This window comes from Leptonotus elevatus, chromosome 18 (genome assembly GCF_054856555.1).
Source record: "Leptonotus elevatus isolate MCC_2025b chromosome 18, RoL_Lele_1.0, whole genome shotgun sequence".
In the NCBI taxonomy this organism is placed as follows: Eukaryota; Metazoa; Chordata; class Actinopteri; order Syngnathiformes; family Syngnathidae; genus Leptonotus; species Leptonotus elevatus.
The window spans coordinates 10,854,467-10,871,078 of record NC_141256.1 but is presented as its reverse complement, the minus strand read 5'-3'; the positions used below and the strand labels follow the sequence as shown (position 1 = coordinate 10,871,078).

Below are 16,612 nucleotides of genomic sequence, written 5' to 3'. Positions count from 1 at the left end.
TTTACACTATTATCCGTTACTGCTTTGTAGAGGTCCTGTTCAGGGGCCCCTACAGGTGTTAGAGGGCCACCACCCGACTCCGCGGGGAGCCAGACTACCCCTCACCCGATAAACAACATGCTTCTCACGCCGAGATTTCACACGTCCAGCGGGTGGCGGTGACTGATGCTGTTCAAGGTTCAGCAACAGGTTGAGGCGATACTAATTACTTTAGAATCAACTTTCAAATCAGGCTAAGAAAAGTTCTGTAAGGTAAAAAGTACAAGTAACGGGTGTGAAAAAGGAGTCATTTACAGTCCACACCTCTGCCTAAAGAAATACTCACATCGACATGACCTATAATTTACATTACAGGCTACCACCTTTAGATGGAAGCCTCGAGGCCCACCCTGGTTCCCGGCTGTTTTCGCACCTCCAAGGGGGGCACCATTACGCTGTCAGGGTCCGCTCTTCACGGGGCCATAACGCTTTTCGCCGTTAGAAATCACACCCTGTTGCTTGTTTTGTCGGCTTTGGACGCATGGGGTTCAAATGGAGGTCCAACTCAGGGGGCTGCAGATGGTGGCACTAGAAAATGAGGTATTGAAATAAAAACACAAAGCAATGGTGGAGACTGGGCCTGAACACCTTGTTTAATATGAACATTATGGTAATTATAATATAAAATTTTAATAAAGCTGTATTATTCTATATGAATGACATCCCAGTATTTGAACTGACAACGGATTCAAGTTAGTGTGTGGTGCAATGCTGCCCCCTACTGCAGGAATATGCTTAAAACAGCGCAGGCCTTGATAGTCAATATATATATGCAAAGACGCAAAACTTTTTCACGTGTACAAAATATTTAATAATTGTCATGAACACACATATGGGGAAAAAACCACCAATCTATAAGTATAATAATTGTAATTGTTTCATTACAACAGCGCAACTAAAAATGTGATTTATTTATAGACCTCGATGCTAAAATCTAAAACATGGAAGATTTACATCTAAAAAGTCAAATTATAATGCAAATAAAATAAAGATTCTACTACAGTAACAAATGACTAATTGGACAATTTATTAGGTACATCTGTACAATCTAATAACCTTCAATTCACTCTGACATATCCATTGCAGGTAATATGGTTGACCCTTCACTTGTTTGGCAGTTGTATTAACAAATACGACATCACAGCACTATGTGCAAAAGGCAGAAAGAGATGTTTTAGCAATTCTGTTTCTAAAAGAAAAATAACACAAAGTTTCATTTTAACATACATTTGGGTTATTTTATCATCTAGGTATGTCAAAATGGATTACTATCGTCATAAGGGCACGGGTAGATAATGTTGTCCAAGTGAATTAAAGCACTTAGTAACAGGTAGGAAAAACATGGCAAAAATCCACCTCTTATTATTAAATAAATTAGTACATAATGTAGTCAATATAATAAAAAAGGATCTGGCCTGGCTGTATGTGAGCTATCAGCACTTTGATAGAATCTCCTGACAGCTTTTGTACACTTTAGCCAAGCAGTTCAGCCTTGGCTTTGAGCTCTGGAAAAACAAAAACAAAAGTTGGGATTACGATACATGGTAAGTACTGTTTGTTAATGGTCGGATACTGCTAAATTCTCACCTGAAACAATGGCACCACGCCTGACACATCATCAGGACCTGAGGGGTCCTTCAGCAGTATGCAAAGGTAGTAGATGATTTGTTGCTGCAATTAAAACAACCACTTCAGCTTTGCGTTGTATGAAGCACAACTTTTGTCAAAAGCAATCATTTTTTAATCACCATGTAAATGGCTTCATTGATGGCCACATCCTTGACTTGGCTCATCTCAATGAAGGTGCTCGTCTCCCGTCCAGATGCGTAGCTGGAGGATACCTGGATGCCCACCGAGCCAATAATGAGAATCGACTCGTGGTCCACCTTCACCAAGTGGATGTGTAGCATCATTCCAAACAGGGTAAGCAGGATGGCACCGGTGAGCACGGCTGTGTTCTGCAAGTAAAAGGGAAGATGGCTGCTGGATCAATCATTTTACACACAGACGTTGGCATCGATGCTGAGGATATCAGTGCCTGTAATGATATTTATACTTTAGTTTGAGTTCATATTAGCGCTCAACCCAAATACCAAGCTCTGACGCAAATAGCAAAAAACATGTGTAATTGGTGCCTCTGCCTCCACAAAAGGTTTATAAATCCCAATAGATGTCCCAAAAAATGGATACAAGGCCAATTGTCTGTTAGACCGTAGCCTTGCGAGATGAAACTCCTTCCTCCACTTCAACATAGTTCATTGGCACCAAAAGAGTGAGATTATAATACACCTCATAACAACAAGGACATATGCTTTCGGACATTTGAGGGGTATGCAGTTTCTGAAAATGCAATTTGAACAATTCTTTACTTACATCTGTGAAGAAGAACACTGTATAGGCAGCTAACCAAACGAAGCAGGTGTACGCCATCACTTTGCCGATGGACACTTTGGGTGAGCTGATAGTAAACTCCCGGCAAAAGCTACAGTGCTTTTGACAGTCCAGAGATATTGGTTTGCCATGAATGTCCGTGTAGGTTTCATCTTCCATTTCCCCCCACCGAAACAACTACAAAACAACTTAGAACTGAAGCTAGGGAGTTAGCATCAAGCTACAATTGGCAACCAAGGTCAGCAACAGTAAACGAATGTTTCTTTTTTTATCACCACAATGGTTTAGCGCGATCAAGAACAAATTTTAAACGTATTACTAAAGACGAGCAGTTGTTAAATGCAAAGCAGGATTACATTACAACATAAAATTTACTAATAAAGGCGACTGATAGGAAAGACTGGCCAAGCACTTGATATTTGCTGTGTACACCTTGCCGTCCCCGCCCGAACCAAGTCTGTGTCAAAATTTAACAATTAAGTAACTTTTTGTTAATAATTAGCGACAAACAGGTAATACGCAATAATTAACGTAAAATGAACATTTAATGAATCGAGAGCTATGAGAGAAACACGAAAAGCTGCGTTAAAAAATAACATTGACAATATTTCGGTGTACGCTGGGTATCGTAAGAAGCACACTCTTGATTGCTGGGAACGCAAAGCATTGTGGGAAAACATGTAACTGTCGTATAAATAAAATTAAAATATAACTTGTTAAAAAATAAACGACTTACCTCAAAATGCGTGACTGGTATTAAAAACGTAAAAAAATAAATATTTTAGCAATAATGGGGCAAGCACTGTGGTTGGTTTAGCTTAGCATCAGGCTAATGCCGTCCTACACTTCCCAGTATGCATTGCTCCCCGACTGACTTCTCAACCCTGGATAAAAACAAGCCGATCAGCTGATGTAAAAGCAACATCGTCTCCTCCGGTGGTCTGACACTGCAAGCTAACTTTCTCGCCGAGGTTAGTACGTGGCGCCGGGGCGCCACGATACGTTATTATTAGCCAGCGTACACTTTTAGGTCGCTTTGAGGTGGCAGTTTAGTCGAGTCAGTAGTCTTCGGCTGGGACTGGTAACCGCCGCGAGGTCAGCCGACTGACACGAAGGTTGTTGTTTTCCTACACAAGTACGACTACATGTACTGCTAATTATTATCACGCAGTATTCTCTGAGTATATAAATAATCTTGGTCACAGTAGACGGCGTTGAGAAACTTGGCATTAACCCATTTAGGTAATAACAAGGCAAAAATATGCTGGATAGATGATAGCTTTAACATTTTTTTTGTCAACAGAAAAGCATAAGAATTTTTGATAGATTTAACGACTTTTTGGAAGTATTGTTTTGATTAAGGTGCTCAGGGCAAGATTGTGAGGTTGCTGGAGTAATTTATTTATTTTAACCATTTGGCCAACAGACCAGCCGAAGAAAGGATTCAAGCAAACATTGCAAATAGATAAAACTAAGCAGAATCTGACTGGATGCTATGAAAGGCAGTCCACATGAATAACGGACAAAAGTCATTATTCTAGTCCAAATTTAGATTACTAGAACTATTTTCTCAATCTTAGGAATTGTCTTAAGGTGTGCTGATAGTCTAGTATAGTCCTCCATTGTCAACCATGAGTGGTCACGGTCCAGCTGGAGATAAAGGCATTAACGCACCACTAGTCTGTCAGGAGAGTTATGCCTGCGGTGGGTCAGATGAGGCCTCCTTCGAATGTGACGAGTGCAGCAGCCTTCAGTGCGCCCGCTGTGAGATGGAGCTCCACCGGCAGGAGCGCATGAGGAACCACGACCGAGTTCGTATCGCCCCGGGCCATATCCCCTTCTGCGACTCGTGCAAAGGGGACGGCGGTGGCTCGGTCACAGCCGGGCGGCTGCGAGCGGCCGTGCGCTGCCAGGGATGCAAGATCAACCTGTGCTTGGACTGCCAGAAACGCACCCACAGTAGTGGGAACAAGAGGAAGCACCCTCTCACCCTGTACCCCCAGGCCAAAAGTCCCCAGGAGAACAGCGTGAGCGCAGGGGAGTCCGAGCTGGACATCCTGAAAGAACAGCTGGACAAGGTGTGCAGCTTCCTGTTGGTGGACGAGAAAGAGGAGATGCAGGTGAGTTCCTTGACATCCCTCTCTTGATAGACGCGGAGGGACGAATTAATCTTAAGAGCTTTCCCAGGTGAAGGATGAAGAAGAGTTTGTGGACAGACTGGGATGCGACGCAGATGAGCTACTTAAGGTGGTCTCCATCTTTGGGAATACCGGCGAGGGGAAGTCGCACACGCTGAACCACACCTTCTTCCTCGGAAGGGAAGTGTTCCAAACATCCCCGACGCAGGACTCCTGCACGGTGGGAGTGTGGGCTGCCATGGACCCGCTGCACCGTGTGGTCGTCATTGACACGGAAGGACTGCTTGGAGCTGGTAAGATGTCAACATTGTGACTTTATAACCCACTTCTGGTTAGGACCAAAAGTATTTGGACACCTTTTGCCTCGATACACCACCACAATGGATCAAGATTAAATTGTGAGGAGACATGTCAAGCAATTATTTCCACATTGTAAATGAGTCATTATCACGTCTCTATTTTTGGACTCAGGGTCCAGTCAGGGTCAACGAACCCGCCTCCTCCTCAAAGTCTTGGCCATCTCGGATCTCGTCATCTACCGGACGCGCGCCGACCGACTCCACGATGACCTTTTCAAATTCCTGGGCGACGCCTCTGACGCCTACTTGAAGCACTTTGCCAAGGAACTTAAGGCGACCACCACGCGCTGCGGCCTGGACGTCCCGCTGTCCACCCTGGGCCCCGCCGTCATCATCTTTCACGAGACTGTGCACACCAAGCTGCTAGGATCAGGTAGCGTACCAAAAACGAGGCCCTAAACCACAAACGCATGGCGCTGACGTGACTTTTTGCAATCTGTAGACAAGCCGCCCGAGTCGGCAGACCGCCTACTCCAAGAGCGCTTCAGGAAGCTGGCTGTGTTCCCCGAGGCCTTCAGCTCCATCCAGTACCGCGGGACTCGTACCTACAACCCACCCACTGACTTCAGCGGCCTGCAGCGTAGCCTGGAGCAGCAGCTGGACAACAACGCCACACGCTCGCCCCGTTCCGCCGGCGTCATCCACAAGGCCCTGCAGGTCCGACGACACCCCAGTTACCTCTGCCAAGGAGTGACGTTAGCCAGATAGACTCGTTTTGATGACTGCTTGATTGTTCCAGGCGCTGAGCGAGCGTTTCAGTGGCGATATTTGCGATGAACACTTGACCAGTAACTCCTTCTTTCCTGATGAGTACTTCACCTGCTCCTGCATTTGCCTAAGTTGTGGGTATGTACAGTCCAATAATCTACTATTTACCATAGACAGGGGCTGAGTTTTTCCTTGTATACTAAAAAACACGATTTACACAATTTTGTGGACCTTGCAGAAAAATCACAAAAACCATAAACAGGCTCCATAGGAAAAAACAATGTAAGTAGGTCTTTAAAACGATTTGAAAGTGAATCTTCACTTTCAGGTCAGGCTGCAAGAGAAGCATGAATCACCTCAAGGAGGGAGTGGAACACGAAGCCAAGCACCGATGCCGCTACTCGGCGCAGTACGACAACCGCATCTACACGTGCAAGGTGAGCGTTGTTCACTTACGTGGCATTTAACTTATTCACTGCCATAAGTTCATTAAAAAAAAAAAAGATGAAAAATTAGGGGCGACAGGCATTTAACATTTTTTATTGTAATTAATTGTATGACTTCACTAGTTAACTAATGATTAATCACAAATTTTATATCTGTTCTGAATGAACAATAAAAAAAAATCTAGGTTTTCATACCCTTGTTAACAAAAGTGGAAAAAAAAAAGTTTAACTAATAGAAATAGTTCAAATGAATTTTTGACGTTTATAGCCGTCAATGGCAGTGAATGAATTAAAAAAAGAAAAGATTATTTAAAATTTGGAGTGACAGGCATTACATTTTTTTAATTTTAATTAATCGCATGACTGAACTAGTTAACTAACGATGAATCACAAATTTTAAATCTGTTTTAAATTTGCCATTTATAGCCGTCAATGGCAGTGAATGAATTAAAAAAAGAAAAGATTCTTTAAAAATTGGGGCGTCAGGCGATTAAAATTTGTAATCGGAATTAAGTGCATGACTTCACTAGTTAACTCACGATTAATCACAAATTTTATATCTGTTCTAAATTTACAATAATTTATTTTCTAGGTTTCCATTCTCTTGTTAACGAAAGTGGAAAAAGAAATGTTTAACCAATAGAAATAGTTAAATTAATTTTTGACGTTTATAGCCGCCAATGGCAGTGAATGAGTTAAAAGCATGCAACCGTCTACATTGCTAAACTTTTCAGGCCTGCTACGAGGGAGGGAAGGAAGTGATCGTGGTTCCCAAGACGACGGCCTCGTCGGACTCGCCATGGTTTGGCTTGGCCGTCTACGCCTGGTCTGGGTGAGTAATTTGATCGGATTCAAAGTGACTTTCCAGTGACAATGTACCAAACCACACAAACAAATCTAGTCAAGTCAGCGGCATCGGCTGGATTTGAAGGGGAGATTTTTCTTTTGCCCCTAATGCGCAATTGCCAATGCTTACCGTGTAAAAAACATTTCTTTTCACTTTAGATATGTCATCGAGTGTTCCAACTGTGGAGTAATTTATCGAAGCAGGCAGTACTGGTATGGAAACCAGGATCCAGTGGAAACAGTGGTCAGAACCGAGATCCAGCACATCTGGCCGGGGGTGAGGTCACACTCAACTCAATCGTTAGCCGGCGAGGATGTGCTCTCTGGCTTTAATGCGTTTGTTGTCCTCATTTCAGTCCGACGGCTTCCTAAAAGACAACCACAACGCCGCCCAGAGGCTGCTGGACGGAGTCAAGTACATCTCCCAGTCGGTGTCGGGGCTCAGCGTCAAGCCGGCCAAGGCGGTCACCTCCTGGCTTACTGACCAGATCGCTCCCACATACTGGACGCCCAACTCCCTCATCCTGGTATGTACAGTGAAAAATGCATCACTGCTTTTTAAAAGAGGAATTGAGCGATAGTTCTGGATAAAAAGTGTTTTAATAACTCTGTTTGAGAAATATTTCGTTAGGTGCGGAACACGTTACATGTTTAAAGTTCATTCTGATAAAAGGATATTATTTACAAGTTGAAATGTTTATAGTTCACGTGTATTGTGAAAAATATAAGTAAATAGTTAATATTGTTTGCTTTTAAAATGTGTGGATATAAGATGTAACATTTCATATAATTGTCATAGTACTATACAATTTTGTTTATTTAGGACCTATTTGATTGCCTTTATGCGGAGGGACCTATGTGGTGCACGGCAGTAACGCGGTCAGGCAATATGGAGTAGAACCTTCTCCTAGACTCTTTAATTACTCCTTCGATATTTCAACATATTGGACGTTTCATTTTTGTATGTCAAGTTTTACTTTTGTACCGTTGATTTAATTTTTGACTAACGTGAACAAAAACCAAGATGAGCGTATGGAGTTTCTTTTCATCGACGAAGCCGCGGACACCGACTAGGAAATGAGTTACTTTACTGATTACGAACCTACAATAAAATTATAAAAATGTGATAAAATAAGCAGTTATTTGATTAGAAATAAACAATTCTGTAGTAGTCCATTATGTTAAAATATGTATAAAATATAATTTATTAAATACAAATAAAATCTTAATGTAATTAAAGTTTAGTTGATGAATGTGCTAATGTTAAATAAAAATGCATGAAAACAAATACATTTAAATAAAAACTTAATTACATAAAACATTAAATAAATACAAATGAATAAAAAATATATATATTTAAATTCAATTGTACAAATGTAAAAATAATTAATACAATTATAATTGGAATTTAATAAGTATATATGTCATAATATTTGGACATGCATAATGTTAAAATATGCATAGTTATACAAATACAATCCTAAAAAAAAATCATATAAAGTGAAACAGTTGGGAAAAAAATGGAATATTGAAGTTTTCTTGTGTACATTTTCCAGCATCAGATCATTTTGCCTTGTAATGCTTCTTTTAACCTCAAGGGCTCCATAGCACTCAATCTTTATTGATGCCAATTTATCTGAATTACAATGTTTTTGTTGTGATTTAGCCCAAGTATAAATGGCTAATTGAGAATGCATAAAAAGCATGCATTCACACTTCAAACTTGAACCACAAGTTGGCCGTTTGTTTCCGTGACGAAATAATGTCGTCATTTTGCATAAACATCACAATTTGTCTTACCTCAATGTGTAGAAATGCCACAAATGTGCGGTGGACTTCCAAGATAACGACACCAAGCACCACTGCCGAGCATGCGGCGAGGGCTTCTGCGACGCCTGCTCTTCCAAAACCCGCCCGGTCCCGGAGAGAGGTTGGGGGCTGGCACCCGTTCGAGTCTGCGACGCGTGCTTCCAGAACAGAGGAATCCCCACAGGTATGCAAATTTAGCATCCTTTCCACCATGATGCACAGAAAGATGGCTGACGTGCGAGTGTCTGCTCTAGAACTCCTGGATGCGGCCTTGGAGGAGGAAGGCGGCACCCTGATAGCAAGGAAGGTCGGGGAGGCCGTTCAGAACACCTTTGGCGCTGTCGTCGGCGCCATCGACATACCACTCGGTGAGAATTTTCCCCCCCAAACCGTACGGCCAACCCAGAAACTGTTGCAAGGGGTTCTCGGTTAAAATTGGATCCCGTTGGATATTTCACTGCACCATAAACCGAAGACCCCCTTTGTATTCTAAACCTCCGTGTGTCCGCCAGGTCTGGTGAAGGAAGCCGCACGTCCCGCCTACTGGGTCCCGGACCAGGACATCCGCGCCTGCTGCGGCTGCCAGCGGGACTTCTCGGCCTCTCGCCTCTCCATCCACCACTGCCGCGCCTGCGGTCAGGGCGTGTGCGAGGACTGCTCGCAGGAGCGGCGCGCCGTGCCCTCCCGGGGTTGGGATCACCCGGTCAGGGTCTGCAGCGTATGCAGCCAGAAGTCCGGGGAACTCTAGCAGGACTTCAAAAATCATGTCTGCCCCTTTTGTCTCTGGTCTTCCAGTTGCGTTCTTGACGGCATTTTGTGTTTTAAAACTGGTCAGTCAATGAAACTTGAATATCATGAAGGAACTCGAGAGAACAGCTTTGGACAATCCGTTTTGGACTTTCTGCTCTTAAAGATCTAGATTGTTAGGAAAAACACATCAAAGTCCATCCGTCCTTTTTCTATACAGTTTATCAGGGTCTGAGTTAGGGGGCACACCCTGGGCTGTCAATCACAAGACTGACAAACGCACAGCCATTCACAACTACAATTTAGTTAGTTGTCATGGTAAATCGTCAAGGGGGCTAAAACAGTACTATGCAAAATCAATTATGTTAGTCAGGATGAAATGACTATACGGTGAACACCTGCATATCCATGGTTCAGTTTTATAAAATTTTTAAAGCTTTCCATAGTTTGTTGCTGCTATGTGAAAAACACTTATGTCCATTTATTTCCCCCCTTTTTTGTTTTACGTTAGGATGAAACTGAATGTAGACATCCCAAAAAACTTAAAAATTAAAAATTAAAGAAGAAAAACTGACATATGTGAAAGACTGATGGCCATTTATTCCCCCCATTTTATTATTTTTATGTTTTTGGGATGGAACTGAACGCAGACATCCCAAAAACGTTAAAATAAAATAAAAAGCATTTTTTCCAAAGTATATTTCACACAGCAGTGACAATTTGCTTTTTTTTTGTGCGTAGGCCAAAGCAATAAAAGTATTTATTGCCTTCTTGGTGCCAAGAAACTATAACTATAATAAGTGAAGCAGTTTCATTTCAGTTTTTATTATTATTATTTTTTTTTATTAGTTAATTTTTTTAATTAATTAATGACCCTACTGTTAGTTACTCATTGACAAACTCACCTATTCCCTGCTTTAAAAAAAAAAATCTCATCTGGATTTTCAACAGAACTTAATAGGCTATTATAATAAAACATAATTTCACTGTGTTTCAGACTTGGGTTTGCCTATGAAAATGGAATTTAGAGTGGTGGAACTCGTGAAAAATCGGACTTTTGCACAGTACTGTTTTTGTTTTATGTTAGTAAGAAACCTTATGTCCTTGCCTATGCGCTTTTTTTTTTTTTTTTTAAGAGAACCATCTGGGTTCATTGTTATACTATAGATGCGTCCCATTATATACAAAAACATTTAGTCTTATCCACTCTAATAACACCACAAGCCTTTAGTAGTAGTTTTATAAAGGCGGACATTAATAGAAAAGCCTTAAGACAAATTGAAATTGAATACAAATATATATATATAAAACACCTTTTTTGTTTACGCTGTTGGATGAACTTGTTAGCAATACGACATTGTTGAGGCTGGACCCTCAAAAACCTCACCTTTCACGAGCGAGATCTTGAAATGACTTGAAACTTAAGCAATGCAAACAAATACAAAATGTGTCATAAAAGTTCCAGGACAGCTGTCAGAAAATATGTATTTTAATAGCTATGAGGGTTTCCCCTCCCTACTCACCCCGCCTGGCAGGCTCTGTGAAATTCCCCCTGCCCCCTTTTCAATGTCAAGGGAGTCATAAAGGGGACATATTTTTTAAATCTTGGATGACAAAAACCTGACTGATGTCAAAGTGGTCATACATCAAAGGGGAAAATTTATAGCTTGGATTTGAAATAGTTTGTGACACCAGCCCTGGAACCTTTCTGACATTCAAGTTCTTTGGAGATTTTTTTTTTCTCGACATATCCTCAGTATATCTGCCAATGGTAAATTTGCATGTGCGGATGGCGTTTTCTGGGATTCATTTTGATGGCAAAAAATATTTTTCCACAACAGTTTAATAATGTCAGATGAAGAAGCTTTAACTTTGGCTTATGAACACATTAAAAAAAAGTGCTGTATATAAATAAAAAAAAGAACAAAGTTGAAGACAAAACTAAAACAAGAGCACCATGCTCTTGGATTAAACAGCAAACTCGTCTTTTTTCATGTCTTTGTTTTTGATTTGCTTATTTAAGTATACTTTGTAAAAGTTTCAGTTATTCTTCCTGTTGTAAAATAGAAAAATAAAATTACTTCTAGGACTATTGAAAATACAAAAAATAGCTCTCAGCATTTAGCACAATAAAAAAAGATTTGTCAAATTATTACTCATAGGCAGATTTAATTGTGCTGGTGTACCTAAAGAATTGTCCCATTCAGTCAGACTTCCTGAGGCTCGGTCTCATCTGTGTTGTAGGGGAAGTAGAAGAGGTCGTTTTTAACGGCCATCAGCAGGCCAGGGATCCCCGTGTGGCCACTGAGGCTGGAGGAGAAGACCACACTGGGGATGGCGCTGTTGGCGGCCGGGTGGGGCGACGGGATGGTCCTCAGAAGGTGGCCGTCCCGCAGGCTCCAGAACCTAGTGTAGCAGTCCTGACCCACTATTGGCAAAAATAATTTCATAACACAAGTATCTGTACATCTGAAATAGAACATGCAAGTATTTTGTCCCCTACCGGCTAAAAGAAGCCCCTCAGGCTCGCTGACGTGGATGGGAAGGCGGGCATGCTCGTTGTAGTGGCCCCGGTACTCCTGTACTGGCTTCTTGGCCCGTATGTCCCACAATTTGATCTGCCACAGAGATCACACAACTTGTGATGTTCCTGTGGTAAAGGTGTGATAAAAGCATGATTCCTGACCTGGCCCGACATGTCGGCAGCAAGCAGGTAGTTCTCGTCCCGCAGGATGCGCACCGACGTGACGGCCGATTCTTGCCTAAAGCTCGTCACCTTGCGGCCGCTCGGCTCCCGCACGTCGATGCTGAAAATCTCCCCCGACCGGCAGCCATTGAACACCAAGGGCACCTGCCGGGGTTACTTGTCATATTAAGTCATTCACTCCCAGCCATTTTTACCGAAGCAACCCCCTTTGCTCCCGGCTGTTTTACTGGATTTTGACTGATTTTGCAAGGCCCACAGAAAATTGGGTTCTATTGCTATAAAAACAAAGATTAGTCTCTTATTTCCTCAGCAAAAAATTATAATATTTCAGTTTTGCAGCAATTAGCATTAGAATATAACTAAATGTCATCAATATTCACAAATCTGTTAAAAACACAGGGGAAAAGAGCTTTTTGCAACATGGCCCTGGTTGATCTATTATACTCTGCTGCCACCTGCTGGACGTTTTTTGTAAGAACTTCCATTGCTTTAAGCGTCCTCTTCAGGTCGGATGCTGGATCAAAGCCTTCTGTATGCTCTAGCATTAAAAAAAAAAAATAATAATTTAAAAAACATAAAAAATGTATAAAAACCCTTTTGGGACCATGGCAATATTTAAAACAGAACGTTTTTATACGTTTTGGGCAGCAAATGAGTCAAGGTGGCAAACACACACTGACAATTAAGCCTTTTTCCCAGCTTTGTAATCAAAGTCCCTCAATACAAGAATAAAACCAAACTCACTCCAACACAAAACTGCTGAGCCAAGACGTCACTGTCGATATTCACTGTTTGTTTTTTGCCCGTGACAGCATGTTGCAGGATCACCTTATGAGACAAACCTGCCAACAAACAAAGGCAATTACACCTTCAAACTAGACATATGTACACACATTGCTACAAACCAACATGGACAAAAGGGTTGAATATGTTTGTCACTGACCCACACTAAACCACTTGTCAAACTGTGGAAGTTGACACCAAGCACAACACCAGGCCATGGGGATCTTAAAACGATAATGGGTTCCTGCCTGATCTGTGGAGGAAAGGGGACATTTCATTAGGTACACCTGCACATAAAATCAATGCAAAAAAAAAAATATACTAAAGTGCACTGAGAGCTATTTCATGAAACAGTTAACTACTTAAGTAGTTAAAAAAAAAAAAAAAGCTGTGCAAAATCTACTCTGCTGTAAACCACAATAAAAAGTAAGTTCGCTGATAAAAAAAAAGAAAAAGAAAAAAAATGATTTAACTTGAGTCAGTGTTGCTGAAGAGCGAAGCCGGAAGCAAAGTGACAGAGCCGCTGTCCAGGCACAGTCTGGACAATTCGAGCTTCAGTTAAGGAGGCTATAGACAGAAGCAAAAAAGTAAAACTTATCTGTACATTATCTATCCATCAATCCTTTCATTTTCAACAGCGCTCGTCAACATACAGTCTTACTAAATGCGTAATATAAACACAGACTGGCAATTACGGGAATCTGTTTTGAAAACAGATGCCAATTTTAGAGTAAACCTCAACTGAGAGTGCCAAACAGCTTAAAAGCTAAATCTAATTGGAAAAAACAGCCAAAGTGAGACCTGGCGGTAAGATTTCAATGTCAGGGGTAAAACAATATTTCAGACAAAAAAAAAAGTCATGTTATGTGGTAATAAACTGTACATCAAATATAATAAGGCAAAATCATCAGCAAAGGATACAACACGTGAGAGTCTGGATAGTTGACTGTGGCCCAGCAGACGGAATTCACCTGAAACGCACCAATGCATTGCTCTAACTGAATACAACTATTAGGTACCGACTGAGGTTTTGATGTCATCATGTGTGTGTTAGTTTGATTTTTTTTGTTTCTCACCAAAAACACATTCATTCACCTTGCAATTGGTGACATAAGGGCTGTCAAACGCTTCCACGGATAGAGACCCAGTTTTGCCGCTTCTGCTGAAGCTTATGGAACCGTACTTGCAGCCCCCGTGAGACATGTCGCTGACGGCGAACACTTGCTCGCACTTGGAGTTGGCCTGTGACAGAACAATGATGGCATTTTTGGGTTCTCCACTGCGCTTGCGTCGGCGAGTTCACCGACCACGATGGTCCTGAAGTCGTCGGTGCTGTGGTGCTCCAGCTTGTGGCGTCTCATGGCGCTGATCCTACCCTCGTGGACCTGCCTGAAAGTGTATTAATATAAGTTGTAACCCCTTTAACTAGTCATGTGCTTGTCAATGCAATTTTTCTAGACATTTCATACAAATTTACATAATGTTATGGCTTATGTGTGCGGATGAATAAAAAAAAAATAGCTCGTTTCCCCCCCACACATATACAGCTCTGAGGTTAATTGCTTTTATTTATTTATTATTTCAGTGGATGTTGGTTCATTTTATTTATGTAAAAAAATGATAGTTCCTTTAATCACCCAGCAAACGTAGTCTTCACAGGCCAACATTAAATCTGAAACTACAACAATACATACAATACATACAATACAATACAATACAATACAATAATCCTACCTGTAGTAGGACACCTCAGATAGCAGTCCACAATGTCGTTTCTGTAGAAGCACGGAAGCATTCAGACCTGCCCTCGGTGCTTTCTGGAAGCAAGGTAACACATTTTGACTTGTTGGATCAGTTCCAGAAGAATGTAAAGTATGTGGTAAAATACTTTTGTGGGCTTGCCATCCTCCGCAAGCATCTTGGCTCTCTCTTTCTCACGTTCCTTGTCCCTCAGCTGCTCTCGGGTCAGAGGGTTGCAGTTGTTGTGTCCCGGCAACAAGCGGAAGTATCGGTTCTTCTCCTGGTCAAAGTAGAAACCTGGCAGCTCTGATGATGAAAAAGGGTCTTGTTTTTTGCTTGTAGTGTATGTCAAACTCAAGTCAGGGATTACTCTTATGAGTACATTTGGGGATGCCTGGTACAGACCTGGTGCCGCGCTGCTGTCTGAGGAGGATGATGATGAGCTGGCTTGGTTGTCAGACCTTCTGGACGAATGCCCTGCATCACCATACCCATTCCTGTGAATACAAAATTTGCATGACAATTTAGATAAATGACTGCGACTGTTGAATTTTCGGGAGAACAGAAATTTCCAAGCACAAAAACTAGTCTTTAACATTCACTGCCTTTGAAAAGTATACTTGTTAATTACATTTTTTTTTTCAACCGGGCTTGATAGGGGGAGAATCTGATTATGCTCCACTGTAAATGTCAAACTTGGAAACAACTCTACTGATGCACTACTACCAGCACAAAATCATCATTTGCCCCATCTTAGATTAAATAAAATGTAATACCTACATTTTTCTACTGTCGATTATAAAAGATTAGAACGGGACAAGGTAGACAGGCGAGAGTCTATTCTGACTTTTGGCAGATTCAGTTTATATACAATTATTGACCATAATACCGTGTGGGTATTGAACATTTTGAAAAGGTCTAAAATGTCTGGCAGTGAATGAGTTAAACCAACGCATCACCTGTCATCCCATGATGGTCTCCACTGTCTTCCCCGGTACCGTCCACGTCCAGGGTGCCGAGTGCAACCTTGCTGTCCTCTTCGGACTCGTTGGCCCTCTTTCCAGTTCCACTTGTTCATTCCTGCACTTCAGTCCAACCCGAATGGACACCACGTTGTGGTTTTTGTTGACAATCAATCCCACTACGTGTTCCAGCGTGGAGCTAGCTATAGCTAGACTTCTTTAGTCAGAGGTTGCGAGTTGTTGTGATTCTCGGGCTAACTTAACGGCAACGAATAAACCTTAAGTGGCGAGTTTCATTTGTGTGTTGGTAAGCTACATGCCGTGTCAAAGAATCGGACGTTTTCGTAGTTTCCAAGCTAGAAAACTAGCTTTTCAGCAACTGAGTTTCCGCCGTTTGGTTCCGCCTTGAAATGATCGTCATTGGTTGATCGTTCACCAGATATGTGACGTTGGAGAGTTTTTATTGGCTGTTTTTTTCTGTTGGCTTTTAGTAACACTAAAATGTTGATTTAGTTTAACTTTTCTGTTACCTATCAAATAATACTCATATGTGACAACTTATATATAATATATATTATTTTGTAATATTTATCGAATTATTACCGATCGAATAGATTGTATTGTTTTGGTTTTGACAATGACTGGTTGCCATTGGTCGATTGGGAACAATAGTAAATGACCTAACGAGCTCCCATTGGCTATTTTGTCTATTAGCTTTTATTTAAGTATATTGTAGATTTGAGGTTTATTTATTAGTTCGTTGTCCCAAAACAATATAAAGTGATGATTTTATTGCTATCATAAGCATCAATATTTTATTTATGGAATTATTACGCATATTGTGTTGTTGAGTTGATAAGTGAGTCGCAAGGTGACCCAAAAAAAAAAATAAATGCAATGGTACTTATTTTAACAGTGTTACGTCTTAAACGTAAAA

At 41.4% G+C, this 16,612-nt stretch overlaps 3 protein-coding genes across 5 annotated transcripts; 1 reads left to right on the top strand and 2 right to left on the bottom strand.

Moving 5' to 3' along the window:
• Nucleotides 1-580: 580 nt before the first annotated feature.
• On the bottom strand, nucleotides 581-3,054 carry pigh (phosphatidylinositol glycan anchor biosynthesis, class H). The gene is made up of 4 exons (XM_086060962.1): nucleotides 2,413-3,054; nucleotides 1,788-1,997; nucleotides 1,627-1,710; nucleotides 581-1,544 (listed from the first exon to the last, which is right to left on the bottom strand). The coding sequence occupies exons 1-4, from the start codon at nucleotides 2,587-2,589 to the stop codon at nucleotides 1,473-1,475; spliced, it is 543 nt and encodes a 180-aa protein (XP_085917088.1). The 5' UTR covers nucleotides 2,590-3,054; the 3' UTR covers nucleotides 581-1,472.
• A 257-nt stretch (nucleotides 3,055-3,311) lies between these two features.
• Nucleotides 3,312-11,799, top strand: zfyve1 (zinc finger, FYVE domain containing 1). Of its 3 annotated transcripts, none has more exons than XM_086060959.1 (13): nucleotides 3,312-3,545; nucleotides 4,119-4,550; nucleotides 4,618-4,861; nucleotides 5,040-5,300; nucleotides 5,370-5,584; nucleotides 5,667-5,773; nucleotides 5,964-6,072; nucleotides 6,816-6,913; nucleotides 7,087-7,204; nucleotides 7,284-7,454; nucleotides 8,740-8,920; nucleotides 8,991-9,104; nucleotides 9,249-11,799. In XM_086060959.1, the coding sequence occupies exons 2-13, from the start codon at nucleotides 4,200-4,202 to the stop codon at nucleotides 9,482-9,484; spliced, it is 2,205 nt and encodes a 734-aa protein (XP_085917085.1). In that variant the 5' UTR covers nucleotides 3,312-3,545; nucleotides 4,119-4,199; the 3' UTR covers nucleotides 9,485-11,799. The 3 variants fall into 3 exon arrangements, with proteins under 3 accessions (XP_085917085.1, XP_085917084.1, XP_085917086.1); XM_086060960.1 differs by having other exon boundaries at nucleotides 3,326-3,401; nucleotides 4,111-4,550; XM_086060958.1 differs by having other exon boundaries at nucleotides 3,312-4,550.
• wdr21 (WD repeat domain 21) lies at nucleotides 11,309-16,080 on the bottom strand. The gene is made up of 13 exons (XM_086060961.1): nucleotides 15,673-16,080; nucleotides 15,119-15,210; nucleotides 14,862-15,019; nucleotides 14,708-14,790; nucleotides 14,281-14,362; nucleotides 14,069-14,215; nucleotides 13,895-13,944; nucleotides 13,447-13,511; nucleotides 13,134-13,226; nucleotides 12,935-13,032; nucleotides 12,170-12,334; nucleotides 11,987-12,101; nucleotides 11,309-11,911 (listed from the first exon to the last, which is right to left on the bottom strand). The coding sequence occupies exons 1-13, from the start codon at nucleotides 15,789-15,791 to the stop codon at nucleotides 11,691-11,693; spliced, it is 1,488 nt and encodes a 495-aa protein (XP_085917087.1). The 5' UTR covers nucleotides 15,792-16,080; the 3' UTR covers nucleotides 11,309-11,690.
• Nucleotides 16,081-16,612: the final 532 nt, after the last annotated feature.